Below are 24,038 nucleotides of genomic sequence, written 5' to 3'. Positions count from 1 at the left end.
CCCCCCCACCCCCTCCACCCACTCCCCCTCCACCCCCTCCACCGACGAACTTCATATCCCACCCCCACTCGCCTCATACACTCCCTCCACCCCCTCCACCACCCCCCTCTCAACCATCCCCCACACCCCCTCCACCCCCACCCCTCCACCCCCATCCCCACCAAACCAACCACCCCCACCCCCTCCACTCCAAACCCCTCCACCCCCACCCCCTCCATCTCCCCCACACCCCCTTCACCCCACCCCCCCACCCCTCCACCCCCATCCCCACAAACCCACCACCCCCACTCCCTTCACTCCAAACCCCTCCACCCCCACCCCACCTCCACCCCCACTACCCCCTCCACCCCCTCCATCTCTCCCACACCCCCTCCACCCCCCCCACCCCCACCCCTCCACCCCCACCAAACCCACCACCCCCACCCCCTCCACTCCAAACCCCACCACCCCCACCCCCTCCATCTCCCCCACACCCCCTTCACCCCACCCCCCCACCCCTCCACCCCCCCACCACCCCCACCCCCCCACCCCACCCCCCCCACCCCCACCCCCATCTCCCCCACACCCCCTCCACCCCCCATCAGCGCCTCTGTGGATTGAAGGAGGGTGCCCGGGAGAGGCCACGCGGCTGCTGCTGCTGCTGCTGCGGCGCCTCCCGCCGATAAAAGGCGCCCCGCGCTCGCCAGTTGCGAGCGACAATCGCGTGCAAGAGTTGCAAGCGACAGTCGCGGGCAACCGACGGTCGCAAGCAACGATAGTCGCGGGCAAGAGTTGCAAGCAACACTCGCAGGCAACCGACGGTCGCAAGCAACGATAGTCGCGGGCAAGAGTTGCAAGCGACAATCGCGGGCAACCGACGGTCGCAAGCAACGATAGTCGCGGGCAAGAGTTGCAAGCGACAATCGCGGGCAACCGACAGTCGCGGGCAACAGTTGCAAGCAACAGTCGCGTCACTTGCGACGATCCTGCGAGAGCGGGTAAGCGTTGCAAAGTATCGAAGTGTGCGCCTACTGTCGCGATGCCGATGCATGTGCGTGCGTACCTGGCGTGGCGGTGTTGTAGTAAACATCGCCACTCGGGGAGAGACAAAGGCGGCCGGGCGTGGTGCTGACCACCCCACCCCCCCCTCGTGTGCCTTGATAGGTGCTCGCTAACAGCACTTGCCCCAACCGTCTGCTGAGGCTATACGGGGGATCTTTTTCTTTTCTTTCTGTGTGTGTGTGTGTATATATATTCAACGTCAGTGACGATTATCTGAACCGGTCCTGGGCCTCCCCTAGGTCGACTCGGCCTCAAATGAGTTCCCGGTGCGGTGTGTAGTAAACATCATCGCCACTAGGGGAGACAAAGGCGGTCGGGCGTGGTTGCTGGTCACCCATCCCGTCTGCGTCACGGGTTGCTGCTCGCTACTCCTCGCAAACATCACTTGGGCACCAACAGTCGGCTAAGGCTACAGGGGGGAGATCTACAGTGAGGGGAAAAAAGTATTTGATCCCCTGCTGATTCTGTACGCTTGCCCACCGACGAATAAATGATGAGTCTATAATTTTAATGGTAGGTTTATTTGAACAGTGAGAGACAGAAAAACAACAAAACAATCCAGAAAAACGCATGTCAAAAATGTTATGAATTTATTTGCATTTTAATGAGGGAAATAAGTATTTGACCCCCTCTCAATCAGAAAGATTTCTGGCTCCCAGGTGTTTTTTATACAGGTAACGAGCTGAGATTAGGAGCACACTCTGATCATTTCTTTGTCAGTGGTCAAACGTACAAAATCATCAGGGGATCAAATACTTTTTTCTCTCACTGTATGTCTTCTCTTTGTGTGTGTGCCGTGTGCTCTGAAGAAGGTCCATTGGCCGAAACGTCGAATAGTAAAAATAAGTTTCCCTTTAATGAAAGTGTTCTTTGTTATTTGCTACTCATGCTTGAGCACTACTTCCAAAGCGATATCGCCAATCCAGACCCTGAAGCCTGCGGTATATTTAAAGTTTGCGTGTCTTTCTCTCTCTCTCATCATCATCACGGTGGCTAGGAGATGTTAACTACCTCGCCTGGTATACAGGAGGTCGTGAGTTCGATCCTGACCCTGAAGCCTGCTGTATATTTGGAGTCTGCGTGTGTCTCTCTCTCTCATCATCATCTTCACGGTGGCTAGGAGATGTTAACTACTTCGCCTGGTCTACAGGAGGCTGTGGGTTTGATCCCGACCCTGAAGCCTTTTTATATTTGGAGTCTGTGTGAGTCTCTCTCTCTCAAACATCATCATCACGGTGGCTAGGAGATGTTAACTACCTCGCCTGGTCTACAGGAGGTCGTGGGTTTGATCCAGACCCTGACGACTGCGGTTTATTTGGAGTCTGCGTGTCTCTCTCTCTCATCATCATCTTCACGGTGGCTAGGAGATGTTAACTACCTCGCCTGGTCTACAGGAGGTCGTGGGTTCGATCCCGACCCTGAAGCCTGCTGTATATTTGGAGTCTGCGTGTCTCTCTCTCTCTCATCATCATCTTCACGGTGACTAGGATATGTTAACTACCTCGCCTGGTGTACAGGAGGTCGTGAATTCGATCCTGACCCTGAAGCCTGCTTTATATTTGGAGTCTGCGTGTGTGTCTCTCTCTCATCATCATCTTCACGGTGGCTAGGAGATGTTAACTACATCGCCTGGTCTACAGGAGGTCGTGGGTTTGATCCAGACCCTGACGACTGCGGTTTATTTGGAGTCTGCGTGTGTCTCTCTCTCTCATCATCATCTTCACGGTGGCTAGGAGATGTTAACTACCTCGCCTGGTGTACAGGAGGTCGTGGGTTCGATCCCGACCCTGAAGCCTGCTGTATATTTGGAGTCTGCGTGTCTCTCTCTCTCTCATCATCATCTTCACGATGGCTAGGAGATGTTAACTATCTCGCCTGGTCTACAGGAGGTCGTGGGTTCGATCTCGACCCTGAAGTCTGCTGTATATTTGGAGTTTGCGTGTCTCTCTCTCTCTCTCATCATCATCTCCACGGTGGCTAGGAGATGTTGACTACCTCGCCTGGTATACAGGAGGTCGTGGGTTCGATCTCGACCCTGAAGTCTGCTGTATATTTGGAGTTTGCGTGTCTCTCTCTCTCATCATCATCATCTTCACGGTGGCTAGGAAATGTTAACTACCTCGACTGGTCTACAGGAGGCTGTGTGTTCGATCCCGACCCTGAAGCCTGTTTTATATTTGGAGTCTGTGTGAGTCTCTCTCTCAATCATCATCATCATCATCACGGTGGCTAGGAGATGTTAACTACCTCGCCTGGTATACAGAATCTTGACTTAAAGTCAGGTATATAAATTCAAAGAAAATAAGAAAAAAACTACGTTTCGATCGCAACGCAAGTGGTCGTCGTCAGGAAAAGCGGGTTAACTTCTAAAGGCAAACTGCTTAATAAACACATTTAGAATCAACGTCACGCGTTGAGAATATTTGGCTGCTGCAATAAATTTCGACTTGATGAGATGCCGCTTCGTTGAACTATCAGTTGTGATCGCTCCAAAGCAGCTCAGTGGCGCCTGACCTGGTAAAAAAAAAGTTTGTAGTTTACGAGAATATTAAGATTGGTCTATCCTGTGTTACTTAAACGCACGCTGAATGGCTAAAGGCAAGGTTTCACAATGTTTAACCCTCTTCACGTACACGTTGCACATGCTTACAATAGAGTTTTTTGTTATATCTATGAGACCGTTTTATATTTATCAGTACAGCTACTCCTCTACTTACGAACGAGTTAGGTTCCAGAGGTTTGTTCGTAAGTCGATTTCTTTGTTAATTCCCAAATTTACTCCTGTTGATTCCAAATGTATTTACGGCATGTATATTAAACACCGGGGAATGGCTTTAAAAGTGATATCATCTCCTGTAAATGTAGATGCCACTGCTTCTTCACGTTCTGCAGATGAAGATGCCACTGGTTCTCCACGTTATGCAGATGTAGATGCCACTGGTTGTTCACGTTCTGCAGATGTAGATGTCACTGGTTCTTCACGTTCTGCAGATGTAGATGCCACTGGTTCTTCATGTGCTGCAGATGAAGATGCCACTGGTTCTTCACGTTCTGCAGATGTAGATGCCACTGGTTCTTCACGTTCTGCAGATGTAGATGTCACTGGTTCTTCACGTTCTGCAGATGTAGATGCCACTGGTTCTTCACGTTCTGCAGATGTAGATGCCACTGGTTCTTCACGTTCTGCAGATGTAGATGTCACTGGTTCTTCACGTTCTGCAGATGTAGATGCCACTGGTTCTTCACGTTCTTGTAGATGTAGATGCCACTGGTTCTTCACGTTCTGCAGATGTAGATGCCACTGGTTCTTCACGTTCTGCAGATGTAGATGCCACTGGTTCTTTACGTTCTGCAGATGTAGATGCCACTGGTTCTTCACGTTCTGCAGATGTAGATGTCACTGGTTCTTTACGTTCTGCAGATGTAGATGCCACTGGTTCTTCACGTTCTTGTAGATGTAGATGCCACTGGTTCTTCACGTTCTGCAGATGTAGATGCCACTGGTTCTTCACGTTCTGCAGATGTAGATGCCACTGGTTCTTTACGTTCTGCAGATGTAGATGCCACTGGTTCTTCACGTTCTGCAGATGTAGATGTCACTGGTTCTTCACGTTCTGCAGATGTAGATCCCATCACCGCCATCTATTGCGCGTGTGCGGTTGAACTTTTACGACTCTAGGTCCGAACGGGCAACTGGACAAACAGACCAGGCTTGTTCGTATCTCTGAAAGTTCGTAAGTAGATGAGTCCCTGCTTCAAGAATGATGAAGCAATACAATCGAAGGCTTTATACCCTGCCAGGCACTGACACAGGAGGTGTTAAGATGTCCAAAAGCACCAACTAGAGAGCGGTACCTTTACTTTTCCTTGGTTCTTTCGGTAAAGTCACGTAGAATGGAAATAATAAAATAATAAAAATAAAACATCATAAAATTATTCTCACGACGTTTCGGCCACAACGCAAGCAGCCGTGCTCAGGTGAAGAACAGGTCGGGTACGGGTACGGGTAGGCCGTGAGTCACTGGTGAGTCACCGTTTGTCACGAATTTCCCAACGTCTTGTCTCTTCTCACAATTCAAGTTCCTAGAATCAACCCACCCGCGCCTGCAACATGGTTTCATCCCAGAGGTCACAATCAGGTACCCGATAGAGGTCACAATCAGGTACCCTACCCGTACCCGGCCGTACCCGGCCGGGTACGGGTAGGGTACGGGTACGGCCGGGTACGGGTACCCGTTTGCGACCCTGGTGCGGCCGGGTACGGGTAAGGAATCAAAACCCGTTTGCGACCTCTGCAGCCAACACATTGCGGCCGGGAAAGCTTGCGGTAACCTGCCATCGCTTTCACGTTTCCGCCATGTAAACGTCTACCCTCACGCCTTTCCTTTCTCGCCCTCGATTCATCGTGTCGCTCTCTCGCAGCGCTGGCTCAATCCGCGTCGCGGGGGCTTTGCTCATTGGCACCGAGCTCACAGTTTCTGGTCGGCCGGAGTCCACCTAAATCCAGGTCCCTCGCTTCCGTCACTGCCCTTTCACCAAGTCACGCGTCTCCTTTCGTCACTCGCTCTCCTCCAAGGCTTACATCTCACACTGATCTGCAATCTTCGGCCACTCGTTCCCCTCCAAGGCTTTCATCCCATTCTGATCTGCAATCTTCGGCCACTCGTTCCCCTCCAAGGCTTTCATCCCATTCTGATCTGCAATCTTCGGCCACTCGGTCCCCTCCAAGGCTTACATCTCACACTGATCTGCAATCTTCGGCCACTCGTTCTCCTCCAAGGCTCACATCCCAACACTGATCTGCAATCTTCGGCCACTCGTTCCCCTCCAAGGCTTTCATCCCATTCTGATCTGCAATCTTCGGCCACTCGGTCCCCTCCGAGGCTACATCCCATTCTGATCTGCAATCTTTGGCCACTCGTTCCCCTCTAAGGCTTTCATCCCATTCTGATCTGCAATCTTCGGCCACTCGTCTTCCTCCAAGGCTTACATCCCATTCTGATCTGCAATCTTTGACCACTCGCTCCCCTCCAAGGCTTACATCCCATTCTGATCTGCAATCTTTGGCCACTCGTTCGCCTCTGAGGTTTTCATCCCTCCCTGATCTGCAATCTTTGGCCACTCGTTCTCCTCCAAGGCTCACATCCCACCCTGATCTGCAATCTTCGGCCACTCGTTCCCCTCCAAGGCTTACATCCCACCCTGATCTGCAATCTTCGGCCACTCGTTCTCCTCCAAGGCTCACATCCCACCCTGATCTGCAATCTTCGGCCCCTCGCACTCCTCTAAGGCTTTCATCCCATCCTGATGTGCAATCTTCGGCCACTCGTTCCCCTCCGAGGCTACATCCCACCCTGATCTGCAATCTTTGGCCACTCGTTCTCCTCCAAGGCTCACATCCCAACCCTGATGTGCAATCTTTGGCCACTCGTTCTCCTCCAAGGCTTTCATGCCACCCTGATCTGCAATCTTCGGCCACTCGTTCTCCTCCAAGGCTTACATCCCATACTAATCTGCAACATTTGGCCACTCGTACTCCTCCAAGGCTTACGTCCCACCCTGCCACCAAACTCCTTATTCACGTCCTCATCTTTACACGGCTCGACTATTGCAATTGTCTTATGCTCAGATTACCATCCTACGCGTTCAAGCCACTGCAACAAATTCAAAGCACCGCCTGACATATCATCTTCAATCTCCCCTTTTATAACCCACACATCATCTCTCCTCATTCAGAACGTGAAGAATCGGTGGCATCTACATCTGTTTATTATTGGCGCCTCTTTAAATTAATTACTCGAGTTTGTAAAGCTCTTCAAGGCCTGGCTACCTTACCTCCCTTCTCTCATCTCACTTTACGTTCGCCTGCCCCGCTCTCTGCGTTCTAAATCTTTGCCGTCTCTTTCAGTTCCTCCTTAATTCTAGATTTGAAGTTTTCGTGACCGCAAGGATCCGTACTCTTAGTTCTTTCGGTAAAATCACGTAGGTAAAAAATGAAATTAAAATTAATAAAAAAAAAACAATAAAATCACGACGTTTCGGAGGCAACACAAGTCTCCGGTCCCACCTGATGACGGAGACTTGTGTTGCCTCCGAAACGTCGTCCCACCTGACGACGGAGACTTGTGTTGCCTCCGAAACGTCGTGATTTTATTGTTTTATTTTTTATTAATTTTTATTTCATCTTTTACCTACGTCACTTTACCGAAAGAACTAAGAGTACAGTTCCTCCTTGTCAGCGTGCACATTCTCGGTGTCGCTCATTCTCTCTCCTAGCCCCCCTCGTCACTGGAATCGACCGCCCTTGCACGTCAAACAATCGCTCGCTCTCACTACCTTCCGTTTTGTCTGTTAAACCCCCACTTATTATTTTGTATTGCTCACCCTTCCTTCTCCCCCCGTGTTGTCCTCACCAACTCGCATTAACGTCGCCTTCCCTATTCCCAAACTCCACGTGGTCGCCCGTCATCAATCCACTCATTTCCACCTTCGCTCATTCCACACATCGTAGTTGTCATCGCCGCCACCGCCACCGCTACCACCACCCCACCACCGCCACCACCTCGTTTTACATATATCCCATCCACTCATCTCGTTTCATCTCACCAACCATCTTGTACCATAGGTCGATTACTGCACAGCGCCTTGGTTAAGGCGCTACATAAATGTCACCTCCTCCCCCCATCCCCCTAAATCCCCCCCCCCCCATTCCTCCCACCTCGCTAGCAATGGGGTCCACAAACTTGTCTGCCAATGCCTTGGATGCCACCAATGCCACCTCGGACCTCATCCTCATGGTCACGCTCTTTCGCGAGCCTTCCGGCGCGCGCTACTCGGCCTTCGCAGCCCTCCTCCTCATCTACACCTTCACGGTGGTGGTCAACGTGATGCTGGGCCTGGTCATCTGCCTGGAGTCGAACCTTCACCGGCCCATGTACGTGCTCATGGCGCTGCTGGCGCTCACCGACATCGTGGAGACGACGAACGCTCTGCCGAGGGTCATGGCCAACCTCGTCTCGAGCAACAACTACATGTCCATGCCCGAGTGCATCGCCCAGATGTTCTTCTACCATATAGCCATCAGGGTGCAGTCGTTCATCCTCACCACCATGTCCGTGGACCGCTACGTGGCGATCGTCCACCCGCTGCGCTACCACTCGATCATGTCCAACGCGCTGGTCTTCAAGGTCTTCCTGGCGTGCGTGGCGCTAGCGGCGTTGCCGATCATCGGCTACGTGAGCGTGGTGGTGCGCCTCAACTTCTGCCGGGTCAAGGTCACCTACTCGCCCAACTGCGACATCATGATGATCAGTAACCTCTCGTGCAGCGACCTCTACCCCAACGTCTTCTACACGTACACGAACATCATCACGGGCATCGCCATGCCGCTGCTGCTCGTCATGGCCATGTACGCGCTCATCTTCGCCGACCTCCGCCGGAGGGGTGGCTCGTTGAAGCAGAGCCACAAGAAGGCGGTGCACACGTGCGTGACGCACCTGTTCAACGTCACCGTCTTCTTCAGCTCCATCGTGTTCACGTTCATCAACGGCCTCAACCTCTACACGATCCCGCGCGACATTCGCTTCCCGTTGCAGAGCCTTCAGTACGTGGTGCCGCCCGCACTCAACCCGGTGGTGTACGGACTCCGCACGGCCGAGATCCGGCGCGCCTTCGCGAGGCTCGTGACGAGGCGGGTGGCGCCCGCGGTGTCCGCGAAGTGAAACAAATTGACCGTAAAAATTTCGATGTAAAGCTTTGGTGACTGCAGGGATTCATCTTCTTGGTTCTTTCGGTAAAGTCACGTAGAATGGAAATAATAAAGTAATAAAAATAAAACATAATAAAATAATTCTCACGACGTTTCGGCCACAGCGCAAGCAGCCGTCCTCAAGTGAAGAACAGGGCTGTCGGAAAGACAGCGTCTGAATGAACACCACCAAGCTTGGCAGCGTATATATAAGCTGGGTTAGAGGACGAAGGGCGCCTTGACAAAGGAATTTGCATATCAACAGAGGAATTTAGCATATTTATGAAAAATGCAGATATGGGATTAGTCACTACTTGTGGAATGTGTAGGTGGTGGGGAGGTCTCAAAGTCATATTATGCTCGTGTATTATGTAGGATTAGCAGTCATAAAGGGAGGAAGTAGGATTAGCAGTAATGAAGGGAGGGACATTTTAATAGTAAGGAGCTGCAGCAGCTAAGGCCGTAAATATGCTCAAAATGTCCCCCCCAATATATTGCTATAAAATACCTTTCTGTTTATATGATTGTGGTTATGGTTGTACTTTATGAATCCCTAATCTCTGCCATTACATACAATGAAACAAGAAAAGGTAAAACATAGAAAAAAACAGAGCAATGTCATACAATACACTATTAGACATTATTGTTAAAAATAAATAAAAAGTCCATCCTATGTGTTAGTTTTTTTTTTTTCATAATTTAGGCAGGAAATTATTTTCAAATTGAAATTATTTTCTCGGGGGGGGGGGGGGGGGGGGACCCCCAGACACCCGGGAAGATTTGGTCCCCCCCAATGTTGACTCCATGGCTACGGCCTTGGTTTTTAGTATGCTGACGTTTTTGGTGAGTTGGTGCAAATAAATAAATGTGCACCACAGTGGCTCCCTTTGTGCATGGTGGCTGACAAGCGAGAGACGGGCCGTCAGTATGAGCGACTCCCATGGCACCTACCCACGCACCCAATTACCTATCCACTCAAAACCCACTCATTTACCTAGCCACTCACTGACCCACTCACTCACTCACTCACCAACCCACTCAGACAGAGAGAGACACAGAGACAGACAGTGACAGACAGAGAGAGACAGAAATACAGAAACAGACAAACAGAGAGAGACAGAAATGGAAAGACAGAGACAGACAGAGACAGACAGACACAGACAGACAGAGATACAGACAGAGAGACAGATAGAGAGACACAGACAGAGACAGACAGAGAGACAGACAGATACAGACAGAGACAGACATAAATACACAGAGACAGACAGAGACAGAAATACAGAAACAGACAGACAGAGACAAAGAGACAGACAGAGAGACAGACAGACATAGAGAAAGAGACAGAGAGAAAGAGACAGACAGAGAGAGACAGACAGATATAGCGTGAGACAGAGATATAGAGACAGACAGAAAGAGAGACAAAGACACAGACAGATACAGAGAGCGAGACAGAGAGACAGACAGAGACAGACACAGAAAGAGACAGACAGACACAGAGAGAGAGACAGAGAGACAGACACAGAGACAGACACAGACAGACAGAGAGATAGACAGAGCCAGAGAGAGACAGACAGAGAGACAGACACAGACAGAGAGAGAGACAGAGAGACAGACAGAGAGACACAGAGAGAGACAGACAGAGAGACAGACAGAGCCAGAGAGAGACAGACAGAGATACAGACAGAGAGACAGACACAGACAGACAGACACAGAGAGACAGAGAGACAGGCAGAGAGACAAGTTTGGGTTTGGCCAGAAGGCACCCCCACCCCCCCAGGGGATACAAAAGACAAAGATCCCCCGTATAGACTTAACAGACTGTTGGGGCAAGTGCTGTTAGTGAGCAGCACCTATGAAGGCTACCGGCGCTGTGGCACACGAGGGGGTGGGTGGACTGCACCACGCCCGGCCGCATTTGTCTCCCCAGTGGCGATGTTCACTACACACCGCAACAGGTTACTCATTTGAGGCTGAGTCGACCTAGGGGCATGCCCAGGATCGGTTCAGATAATCGTCGCTGGCAACGATCCCGGGTGACCAGGTTCGTAGCGCAGCGCGATAGCGCGCAGAGAGACCTACACTCACCCACACACACCCACACCCACCCACACACACCGAGACACACACACTCACCCAAACCCACCGACACACACCGAGACACACACACTCACCCAAACCCACCGACACACACCGAGACACACACACTCACCCACACCCACCCACACACACCGAGACACCCACACTCACCCAAACCCACCGACACACACCGAGACACACACACTCACCCACACCCACCCACACACACCGAGACACCCACACTCACCCACACCCACCCACACACACCGAGACACACACACTCACCCAAACCCACCGACACACACCGAGACACACACACTCACCCAAACCCACCGACACACACCGAGACACACACACTCACCCACACCCACCCACACACACCGAGACACCCACACTCACCCAAACCCACCGACACACACCGAGACACACACACTCACCCACACCCACCCACACACACCGAGACACCCACACTCACCCACACCCACCCACACACACCGAGACACACACACTCACCCAAACCCACCGACACACACCGAGACACACACACTCACCCAAACCCACCGACACACACCGAGACACACACACTCACCCACACCCACCCACACACACCGAGACACCCACACTCACCCAAACCCACCGACACACACCGAGACACACACACTCACCCACACCCACCCACACACACCGAGACACCCACACTCACCCACACCCACCCACCCACACACACCGAGACACACACACTCACCCAAACCCACCGACACACACCGAGACACACACACTCACCCACACCCACCCACACACACCGAGACACCCACACTCACCCACACCCACCCACACACACCGAGACACACACACTCACCCAAACCCACCGACACACACCGAGACACACACACTCACCCACACCCACCCACACACACCGAGACACCCACACTCACCCACACCCACCCACACACACCGAGACACACACACTCACCCAAACCCACCGACACACACCCACCAACACACCCACCCAGACACACACACTCACCCAAACCCACACACACTCACCCAAACCCACCCACACCCACCCAGACACACACACACCCACCCAGACACACACACTCACCCACACACACACCCACACCCACACACCCACCCACACACCAACCCTCACACACCCACACACACACACCCCACCCACACCCACCGAGACACACACACTCACCCAAACCCACCGACACACACACACACCCACACACCCACCCAGACACACACCCACACCCACCCAGACACACCCACCCATACCCATTCATGCCCACACCCAGACACACACCCAGACACACCCACACACACACGCACACCCACCCACACACACCCACCCACCCAGACACACACCCACACCCACACACCCACCCACACACCAACCCTCACACACCCACACACTTACACACACCCACCCACACACACCCACACACACCCACACACCCAGACACACTTCACCCGCCCACACACACAGACACCCACACACACAGAGAGACCGCGAGTGAGCGAGGCACAGGGCAGGGTGAGCCACGCACATTGCTCCTCGAAGCGCAGCGGATCCCTAATTCACGGGGAGCCTCCTCCTGGTGACCCCCTCCCCCTGGTCCCCCCCTCCCCCTGGTCCCCCCTCCTCCTGGCCCCCCCTCCCCCTGGTCCCCCCCTCCCCCTGGTCCCCCCTCCCCTAGTCCCCCCTCCCCCTGGTCCCTCCTCCCCTTGGTCCCCCCCCCTCCTCCTGGCCCCCCCTCCCCCTGGTCCCCCCTCCCCCTGGTCCCCCCCCTCCCCTAGTCCCCCCTCCCCCTGGTCCCTCCTCCCCCTGGTACCCCCCCCCTCCTCCTGGCCCCCCCTCCCCTCCTCCTGCCCCCCCCCTCCCCCTGGTCCCTCCTCCCCCCTCCCCCTGGTCCCCCCTCCTCCTGGCCCCCCCTCCCCTCCTCCTGGTCCCCCCTCCCCCTGGTCCCTCCTCCCCCTCCCCCTGGTCCCCCCCTCCTCCTGGCCCCCCCTCCCCTCCTCCTGGTCCCCCCTCCCCCTGGTCCCTCCTCCCCCTCCCCCTGGTCCCCCCCCCTCCTCCTGGCCCCCCCTCCCCTCCTCCTGGCCCCCCCTCCCCCTGGTCCCTCCCCTCCCCCTGGTCCCCCCCTCCCCCTCCTCCTGGTCTCCCCCCCCCTCCCCCTCTCCCTCCCCCTCCTCCTGCTGCTGCTGCTGCTGCTCGCTGTGGGTCACGGGAGGGGGAAGAAGGAGGGTGATGACCCCCCACCCCACCCCCCTCCACTCCCCTCCACCTCCACCTCCAACTCACCCCCCTCCCCACCAACCCCTCCACCCCCCCCACCCCTCCATCTCCTCCACCCCCACCCCTCCACCCCCTCCATCTCCCCCACCCCTCCACCCCCTCCACCTCCCCCACCTACCCCCCACCCCTCCACCCCTACCCCCTCCACCCCCCTCCACTCCCCTCCACCTCCCCCACCTACCCCCACCCCTCCACCCCAACCCCCTCCACCTCTTCCACTCCCCTCCACTCCCCTCCACCTCCAACTCCCCCCATCCCATTCCCTCCACCCACCACACCTACACCCACCCCTCCACCCCCACCCCTACTCCCTCCATCCCTTCCCCCCCACCCCTCATCCCCCACCCCCACCAACCCCCCCTACAACCACACCCCCACCCCCCACCACTTCCCCCACCAGCGCCTCTGTGGATTCAAGGAGGGGCCCCGGGAGAGACTCCCGTGGCTGCTGCTGCTGCTGCGGCGGCGGCGCCCGCTGATAAAAGGCGCCCCGCGCTCGCCGTTGCCCGGTCCCCGGCAGTCGCGGGCAACTAACAGTTGCAAGCAACGACAGTTGCAAGCAACTAACAGTTGCAAGCAACGACAGTCGCGGGCCAACGACAGTTGCAAGCAACTAACAGTTGCACGCAACGACAGTTGCAAGCAACTAACAGTTGCAAGCAACGACAGTCGCGGGCCAACGACAGTTGCAAGCAACTAACAGTTGCACGCAACGACAGTTGCAAGCAACTAACAGTTGCAAGCAACGACCGTCGCGGGCGAACGACGGTTGCAAGCAACGACAGTTGCAAGCAACTAATAGTTGCAAGCAACGACAGTCACGGGCGAACGACGGTTGCAAGCAACTAACAGTTGCTAGCAACGGCAGTCGCGAGCGAACGAAAGTCTCGGGCAACGATTGTTGCAAGCAACCACAGTCGCAGGCGAATGAAAGTCGCAGGCGAACGGCAGTCGCGGGCAACAAAAGTCGCGGGCAACGGCAGAGGGCCAGGCAAAGAGACGGAGAGACGAGGGAGCGGTGCGAAGTTGCTCTCGACGGAGTCGGTAAGTCGCGCGCAACTGTGTTGTGTGGTGTGGTTGTGGGTGGTTGTGTTGGTGGTGGTGGTGGTGGTAGGGTGGAGCGGTAGAACAGAGTTCGATTCCCGCTCAAGGCCAACGCCGTTTGACGATGAACCGAACCGGTCCTGGGCCTCCCCTAGGTCGGCTCAGCCTTAAAATTAGTAGCCTGGTGACGTCGTGTGGTAAACATCGCCGCTGGGGAGAGACAAAGGCGGTCGGGCGTGGTGGTGCTGGCCACCCACCCCCTCGTGTGCCACGGTGCCGGTAGCCTTCATAGGTGCTGCTCGCTAACAGCACTTGCCCCAACAATCTGCTCAGGCTACACGGGGGATCTTTGTCTTTGTTGCTGTAACGTTTTCATCACGCGCCCTCGTAACTAAATACACAAATTGTGTGCGAAAGAGCTTCATAGCTCATCGGATTCTTGCTCCACCAGTTCAAGTGAACGGTTCCGATTCCATAAAAAATAAAAATGAAATAAAAAATAATGAAAGTGAGCGTATTGGCAGTCTATAATGTAGCAATGGTTATTGATGTATTATGTTTGAGGTGAGCGTACTGGCAGTCTATAACGTAGATTGTAGCAATGGTTATTGATGTATTATGTTTAAGGTGAGCGGACTGGCAGTCTATAACGTAGATTGTAGCAATGGTTATTGATGTATTATGTTTAAGGTGAGCGTACTGGCAGTCTATAACGTAGATTGTAGCAATGGTTATTGATGTATTATGATTAAGGTGAGCGTACTGGCAGTCTATAACGTAGATTGTAGCAATGGTTATTGATGTATTATGATTAAGGTGAGCGTACTGGCAGTCTATAACGTAGACTGTATCAATGGTTATTGATTTATTATGATTAAAGTGAGCGTATTGGAAGTCTATGATGTAGACTGCATCAATGGTTATTGATTTATTATGATAAATTTATTATGATTAATAACCATTGCTAAAATCTACATTATAGACTGCTAATACGCTCACTTTAATGACTTAATTTTTTTATATTTCTATCTAAGTCTTGTATGTGACCCAGTAGGGTCACATACAAGACCGCCTGCCTCTGCCACAATGCCTTCATATCCGCCTGCCCGCCGTACCTTTCTTCATTATTGACAACTTTCAGCGCAGCACACGGCAGATGCCTGCGCAGCGCAACTCACGACCTCCTCTTGATACCAAGATCCAGGATGGTCACCGTGTCTATGCGCCGCTACTCGGTGGCAGCCCCAACAGTCTGGAACGCCGTCACCCCTCTGCACATTCGCAGCATCACCTCAATCGCCTCCTTCAAGAGAAACTTAAAGACTCACCTCTACAATCACGGCGCTTTCGAGCGACTCTGAGCTTGGCTCCGCGCCTCTGAGTTGCGGCCACTACGTCTGCAAATTTGCGCGCGTTACAAATTTAACTATTATTATTATTATTTATCGATAGAACCGGAGAATGTGAATTCCTGCAGTAACGAAAGTTTTAAGTCGAAGTTTCCCATTCCGATTTGAAGCTTTCGTGACTGCAGGGATTCATATTATTGGTTCTTTCGGTAAAAGTCACGTAGATAGGGAAATAACAAAATAATAAAAATAAAACAATACAATTCTCACGACGTTTCGATTGCAACACAAGCAAATCATCATCAGGTGTGAAACCCACAGCACGAACAATGTACTTGCTGTGTTGCAATCGAAACGTCGTGAGAATGTTATTGTTTAATTTTTATTATTTTATTATTTCCCTTCTACGCGACTTTACCGAAATAACCAAGAATATGTTTCCCATTCCGTTTAACGCGAGTGAATCTCCGCAAAAAGATACAAAAATAAACGAATTTGACCTTGAAAACATCTTACTCGCGGATCGATAACAGAGGCATTGATTATCCCGTCGGATGTTTGACGTGCGTGTGAATATATTTTTCATTTTCGTTACAGGAACGGTGCCCTTATTCGGCTGCCTTCTGGTCACGGATTTTTTGTTTGTTCCGGCGTAAGGCACTAGCACTGGGATAGAGAAGGCGCGCGCCTTTCTGTAAGAGTAATGCCGGTGTGGTAGTGGTGTTAAACCACCACCACCACCACCAGCACCACCACCACCACCGCACCACCACCATCATCATTACCACTTTCACCAACACCACCACCACCACCACACCACCACCATCATCATTACCACTTTCACCAACACCACCACCACCACCGCACCATCACCACTCACAATCACTCACTATCACGCACTCACTCCACTCACTCTCTCACTCATTCACACTCACTCACTCACACTCACTCACTCACACTCACTCACTATCACGCACTCACTCCACTCACTCACTCTCTCACTATCACACACACTCACTCACTATCACGCACTCACTCTCTCACTATCACACACACTCACTCACTCACTCTCACTCACTCCACTCACTCACTATCACGCACTCACTCTACTCACTCTCTCACTATCACACACTCACTCTCACTCACTCACTATCACACTCACTCACTATCACACACTCACCCCACTCACTCACTATCACACTCACTCACTCACTATCACACTCACTCACTCCACTCACTCACTCTCACTCACTCACTCACTAGCTCACTCTCTCCACTCACTCACACTCACTCACTCATTCACACACTCACTCACACTCACTCACTATCACACTAACTCACACTCACTCATTCACACTCACTCACTATCACACTAACTCACACTCATTCACACACTCACGATCACTCACACTCACTCACTCTCACACTGACTCACTAATTCACACTCGCTAATTCACACTCACTCACTCTCACTCACTCACTCACTAGCTCACTCTCTCCACTCACTCACACTCACTCATTCACACACTCACTCACACTCACTCACTATCACACTAACTCACACTCACTCATTCACACTCACTCACTATCACACGAACTCACACACTCACGATCACTCACACTCACTCACTCTCACACTGACTCACTAATTCACACTCGCTAATTCACACTCACTCATTCACACTCACTAAATCACTCACACTCACTCACTATCACACTCTCGCTCACTCTCAGAGAGTGGGTCCATCACGTCGTTTGGGGAGCACTCGTGCAGCTGCGAGCCTCAAATGAGATATCTCGTGTAGCGGTGGTGCAGTCAACATCGCCACTGGGGGAGAGACAAAGGCGGCTGGGCGAGGTGCTGGCCACCCACCCCCAGAGGTCGCAACCGGGTAGTTAACATCTCCTAACCACCGTGATGATGATCATGATGAGAGAGAGAGATGCAAACTCCAAATATACAGCAGCAGGCATCGTCAGGGTCGGGATCGAACCCACGACCTCCTGTAGACCAGGCGAGGTAGTCAACATCTCCTAGCCACCTTGATGATGATGATGATGAGAGAGAGACGCAGACTCCAAATATACAGCAGCAGGCATCGTCAGGGTCGGGATCGAATCCACGACCTCCTGTAGACCAGGCGAGGTAGTCAACATCTCCTAGCCACCTTGATGATGATGATGATGAGAGAGAGAGACGCAGACTCCAAATATGCAGCAGCAGGCATCGTCAGGGTCGGGATCGAACCCACGACCTCCTGTATACCAGGCGAGGTAGTTAACATCTCTCTACCGTGGTGATGATGATGAGAGAGAGAGACGCAGACTCCAAATATACAGCAGCAGGCATCGTCAGGGTCGGGATCGAACCCACAACCTCCTGTATACCAGGCGAGGTAGTTAGCATCTCATAGCCACTGTGATGATGATGATGATGAGAGAGAGAGAGACGCAGACTCCAAATATACAGCAGCAGGCATTGTCTGGGTCGGGATCGAACCCACGCCCTCCTGTAGACCAGGCGAGGTAGTTAACATCTCCTAGCCACCGTGATGATGATGATGATGAGAGAGAGAGACGCAGACTCCAAATATGCAGCAGCAGGCATCGTCAGGGTCGGGATCGAACCCACGACCTCCTGTATACCAGGCGAGGTAGTTAACATATCATAGCCACTGTGATGATGATGATGAGAGAGAGACGCAGACTCCAAATACACAGCAGCAGGCATTGTCTGGGTCGGGATCGAACCCACGACCTCCTGTAGACCAGGCGAGGTAGTTAACATCTCCTAGCCACCGTGATGATGATCATGATGAGAGAGAGAGACGCAGACTCCAAATATACAGCAGCAGGTATCGTCAGCGTCGGGATCGAACCCACGACCTCCTGTAGACCAGGCGAGGTAGTTAACATCTCTCTACCGTGGTGATGATGATGAGAGAGAGAGACGCAGACTCCAAATATACAGCAGCAGGCATCGTCAGGGTCGGGATCGAACCCACGACCTCCTCCATACCAGGCGAGGTAGTCAACATCTCCTAGCCACCGTGATGATACTCGCACCCACCACTTGTGCGAGATTCCCTTTTCTGGGGGTGGATGCGAGACGCGGTCAGATTCATGTTCAAAATGTAAATGATTGAAAACAGAAGTTAAGCATGGGGCACGTGTGTTACAACTTGACTTTGTTTCATCAATCCCTATGTATTGATGATTAACATTGCACATTGTTGCAACCATTGATAACCCAATGGGTGCAATGCTAACAAGTAAAGTTGAAGAACCACTGCCTTAATCTCCCTCTCATAACCGCTATCATTAACCCACATTCATTAAATACATTCACCATCATTTGCTGTCAGAATAATAATAAAAATGATTCATCTCATCATACGGATATCACTCATTAACCCAACGAATCCACTCATCATAATTTTACGTAAAAATAATACGAATTATTATTAAATATCTATCACTCATTAACCCCATTCATCCAATCCATTCATCATCATCATCATCACCACAGATTTCCCTCCATCGCGTACCGCCATGTACATTATTCACCCCATCTTTCCACCATTACATTCAAACGCCGTCGTTGTTGTTGTTGTGCCGTTCTTAATTTTCCGTAAAGCACCTCGGTTCAAGGCGCTATAATATACATTCCTTTAAGACGAGATTCATGAAATTGATCCACACTTCACACTGCCCCCTTACCCACCCACCCACCACCTCCCGTCCCCTCCGACGTCTCAGCCATGGAGTGGAAAACAACATCATCATCATCACCAGCGTCTTCGTCACCACCATCACCACCACCGCCATCAAACGCCACCCACCCCCTCGACTCCTCCTCCTCAGACTTCATCCTCATGTCCACGCTCTTCCGCGACCCCCCCACCGCTCGCTACTCGGCATTCTCTGCCCTCCTCCTCATCTACGCCTTCACGGTGGCTGCCAACGCGACGCTGGGCCTCATCATCTGCCTCGAGTCCAAACTCCACCGGCCCATGTACCTGCTCATGGCGCTGCTCACGCTCAGCGATGTCGCCGTCGTCACGAACGCTCTGCCGAGGATCATGGCCAACCTCGTGGCGCGCAACCGCATCTCGCTGCTCGAGTGCGTCGCACAAATGTTCGTCTACCACGTCGCCATCCGCCTGCAGGCGTTCATCCTCGTCGCGATGTCGCTCGATCGCTACGCTGCCGTCGTGCACCCGCTGCGCTACGGAGCCCTCGCGTCGAACGCGCGCGTCCTCCGCTCCATCCCGGTTCTCATCGCCGCCGCCGTGTTGCCCGTGCTCGCCTACGCGAACGTGGCAAGCCTCGACTACTGCCGACCGATGGTGCTCCTCGCCCCGTGCTGCCAGGTCACGTTCCTGAGCTCGCTCGCGTGCACCGAGACGCGCTCCTACACCGCCCTCTACTACGCGAACCTCACGACGGGACTCGCGCTGCCCCTCGTCGTCATCCTCGCCTCGTACGCGCTCATCTTCCGCGAGCTGCACCGCGGAGGAAGAGGAGGAGGAGGAAGAGGAGGAGGGAGAAGAGGTGGAGGTGTCGGCAAGGCAGCGGTCCACTCGTGCGTGACGCACTTCGCCGTCATCGCCGTCTCGTTCGGCTCCGTCTTCTTCACTTTCTTCAGCAGTCTCCAGCTGGCGATGGGTCTACCCGGCGACCTCGTGGTGGTGTTCCAGACGCTGCAGTACTTCGCCCCGCCCGCCCTCAATCCGCTCATCTACGGCCTGCGCACCGCCGACATCCGTCGGAGTCTCGCCAAGGCGTTCGGGAGGCGGCGCGTAGCTCCTCGGGCGAGGGTGGTCGCGTGAGTGGCGGGGTGGGTTTGTGGGGGGGTGGGGGGGTGTACGGTGACCCTGGCAACGCACGGTGCGAAAAGAATATTGGACGTACGCACGTGCGTTCACACGAAAGATGAGAAAAGGGTTGTGTTCATACTCTTTGGTTGTTTCGGCGAAGTCACGTGAGGTTCTAAAAATGAAACAAAGAATAATACACCATTGGAACCTCATTTGCCAGTAAAAAATATGATAATTGGTTTTTTACCCTTCTATCTGGCAACAAAAGGACAGTGCATATATGATCAGAGTTATGTTTTTTGTTTGCATTATGGCTGCAGGTATTGTGGTCTTTGCAAACATGACTCCTTGTAAAAAAGGTGTCAGTTTTGTTGCCAGATAGAAGGGTAAAAAAAACTATTATCAAAGGATAATACATGGCGGCGTTTCGATCGCAACACAAGCGGTCGTCCTCGGGCAGGAAAAAATAATCCAATAGTCGAACTGCTGAAGCAGCGTTCCAATAATCCAGGAGTGGAACTGTTGAACCGTTCCAATAATCCAGTACTGGAACTGCTGGAACAGCGTTCCAATAATCCAGCAGTTGGAACTTCTGAATCAGCGTTCCAATAATCCAGCAGTTAGAACTGCTGAATCAGCGTTCCAATAATCCAGCAGTTCAACTGCTGAATCAGCGTTCCAATAATCCAGCAGTTGGAACTGCTGAATCAGCGTTCCAATAATCCAGCAGTTGGAACTGCTGAATCAGCGTTCCAATAATCCAGCAGTTCAACTGCTGAATCAGCGTTCCAATAATCCAGCAGTTGGAACTGCTGAATCAGCGTTCCAATAATCCAGCAGTTAGAACTTCTGAATCAGCGTTCCAATAATCCAGCAGTTCAACTGCTGAATCAGCGTTCCAATAATCCAGCAGTTGGAACTGCTGAATCAGCGTTCCAATAATCCAGCAGTCGAACTGCTGAACCGTTCCAATAATCCAGCAGTTCAACTGCTGAATCAGCGTTCCAATAATCCAGCAGTGGAACTTCTGAATCAGCGTTCCAATAATACAGCAGTCGAACTGCGGAATCAGCGTTCCATTAATTCAGCACTGGAACTGCGGAATCAACGTTCCAATAATCCAGCAGTTGGAACTGCTGAATCAGCGTTCCAATAATCCAGTAGTCAAGAAATCCGAACGTCTATCCTACAAAGTAAAGTCCCCATCACAAGGAAGAGAAACATGAGCACAGAGACACATTTTTTTTCTTTGCCCATATTACAACGTCTGTTCGCCGTACGGACGTGACAACTCAATTGCCCTGTACAAGAATACGGGGTAAACCGTATGGGTTGACAGGTTTCCAGTTTGCACGTAACCAGCTTGCACGAATGGGTTGACAGCTATTGTGTTGATGGGTGGTTGTCTGGGGAGCGGTGGTGCAACGGTTAGCGCTACGCTGCGCTACGAACCCACCGACCCCGAGTTCGATTCCCGCTCACGGCCACCAACACCAGTAGTGACGATTATCTGAACCGGTTCTGGGCCTCCCCTAGGTTGACTCAGCCTCAAATGATAACCTGGTCAGAAATGTTTGCTTAGGCTGGCGTTAAAACGGATGTACGCCTTGTTGACATGGAAACTCAATTCACCTGTACGAGAATACGGGGTAAACCGTATGGGTTGACAGGTATGATCTTGAGTTGAAGCTTTCGTGACTGCAGGAATCCATACTCCTTTGGTTCTCTCGGTAAAGTCACGTAGTCAAAAATAAAATAGGATAAAGAAAATCACGACGTTTCGATTGCAACACAAGCAATTTTCATCAGGTGGGAACAACCACAGCAATAATTTTTTTTTTTCTTTCTATGGTTGTTCCCACATGATAAAGATTGATTGTGTTGCAATCGAAACGTTGCGTTTTGTTTTATCTTATTTTATTTTTGACAGGTATGCTTCAACATTGGAGTATATGGGAGACTTTAACATCGGAGTTTATGGGATACTTTAACATCGGAGTCTATGGGAGACTTTAACGTTGGAGTCTATGGGAGACTTTAACATTGGAGTCTATGGGAGACTTTAACATTGGAGTCTATGGGAGACTTTAACATCGGAGTCTATGGGAGACTTTAACATCGGAGTCTATGGGAGACTTTAACATCGGAGTCTATGGGAGACTTTAACGTTGGAGTCTATGGGAGACTTTAACATCGGAGTCTATGGGAGACTTTAACATTGGAGTCTATGGGAGACTTTAACATTGGAGTCTTTGGGAGACTTTAACATTGGAGTCTATGGGAGACTTTAACATCGGAGTCTATGGGAGACTTTAACATTGGAGTCTATACGAGACTTTAACAATGGCGTCTATGGGAGACTTTAACATCGGAGTCTATGGGAGACTTTAACATCGGAGTCTATGGGAGACTTTAACATCGGAGTCTATGGGAGACTTTAACATCGGAGTCTATGGGAGACTTTAACATCGGAGTCTATGGGAGACTTTAACATTGGAGTCTATGGGAGACTTTAACATTGGAGTCTATGGGAGACTTTAACATTGGAGTCTATGGGAGACTTTAACGTTGGAGTCTATGGGAGACTTTAACATTGGAGTCTATGGGAGACTTTAACATTGGAGTCTATGGGAGACTTTAACATTGGAGTCTATGGGAGACTTTAACATTGGAGTCTATGGGAGACTTTAACATTGGAGTCTATGGGAGACTCTAACATTGGAGTCTATGGGAGACTTTAACATCGGAGTCTATGGGAGACTTTAACATTGGAGTCTATGGGAGACTTTAACATCGGAGTCTATGGGAGACTTTAACATTGGAGTCTATGGGAGACTTTAACATTGGAGTCTATGGGAGACTTTAACATCGGAGTCTATGGGAGACTTTAACATTGGAGTCTATGGGAGACTTTAACATCGGAGTATATGGGAGACTTTAACGTTGGAGTCTATGGGAGACTTTAACATCGGAGTCTATGGGAGACTTTAACATCGGAGTCTATGGGAGACTTTAACATCGGAGTCTATGGGAGACTTTAACAATGGCGTCTATGGGAGACTTTAACATCGGAGTCTATGGGAGACTTTAACATTGGAGTCTATGGGAGACTTTAACATCGGAGTCTATGGGAGACTTTAACATCGGAGTCTATGGGAGACTTTAACATTGGAGTCTATGGGAGACTTTAACATCGGAGTCTATGGGAGACTTTAACATCGGAGTCTATGGGAGACTTTAACGTTGGAGTCTATGGGAGACTTTAACATCGGAGTCTATGGGAGACTTTAACATCGGAGTCTATGGGAGACTTTAACATTGGAGTCTATGGGAGACTTTAACATCGGAGTCTATGGGAGACTTTAACATTGGCTGATCTTGGGTGATCTTGGGTGGTCTTGGGCACGAGTGGCCGGGTGGACGTCATGGAGGCGATGACGAGGCTATGGTCCGAACAGCAAACTGGAAATTACCTGGAGGTAGCGATGCAATGATCAGAATCCGGCTCGGCGATGAGGGTGAGCCGTGCCAGCGGAAGATACATGGTCAGGGCACCCGGTTGGCAACTTCCAAGTGGTGCGAATTAAGGATGGTTTAATTTCGATTTAAAGCTTTCGTGACTGCAGGGATTCATCTTCTTGGTTCTTTCGATAAAG

At 51.7% G+C, this 24,038-nt stretch overlaps 2 protein-coding genes across 2 annotated transcripts; both read left to right on the top strand.

The window, feature by feature from the left end:
• Positions 1-776: 776 nt before the first annotated feature.
• Positions 777-9,456, top strand: LOC144737217 (olfactory receptor 8H2-like). Its single transcript, XM_078619939.1, has 2 exons — positions 777-977; positions 7,768-9,456. The coding sequence occupies exon 2, from the start codon at positions 7,770-7,772 to the stop codon at positions 8,760-8,762; it is 993 nt and encodes a 330-aa protein (XP_078476065.1). The 5' UTR covers positions 777-977; positions 7,768-7,769; the 3' UTR covers positions 8,763-9,456.
• A 9,867-nt stretch (positions 9,457-19,323) lies between these two features.
• On the top strand, positions 19,324-20,394 carry LOC144737241 (olfactory receptor 2M4-like). Its single transcript, XM_078619962.1, has one exon. The coding sequence runs from the start codon at positions 19,324-19,326 to the stop codon at positions 20,392-20,394; it is 1,071 nt and encodes a 356-aa protein (XP_078476088.1).
• Positions 20,395-24,038: the final 3,644 nt, after the last annotated feature.

Source organism: Lampetra planeri, chromosome 66 (genome assembly GCF_965212315.1).
Source record: "Lampetra planeri chromosome 66, kcLamPlan1.2.h2, whole genome shotgun sequence".
In the NCBI taxonomy this organism is placed as follows: Eukaryota; Metazoa; Chordata; class Hyperoartia; order Petromyzontiformes; family Petromyzontidae; genus Lampetra; species Lampetra planeri.
This window is presented reverse-complemented; position numbering and strand designations above follow the sequence as displayed.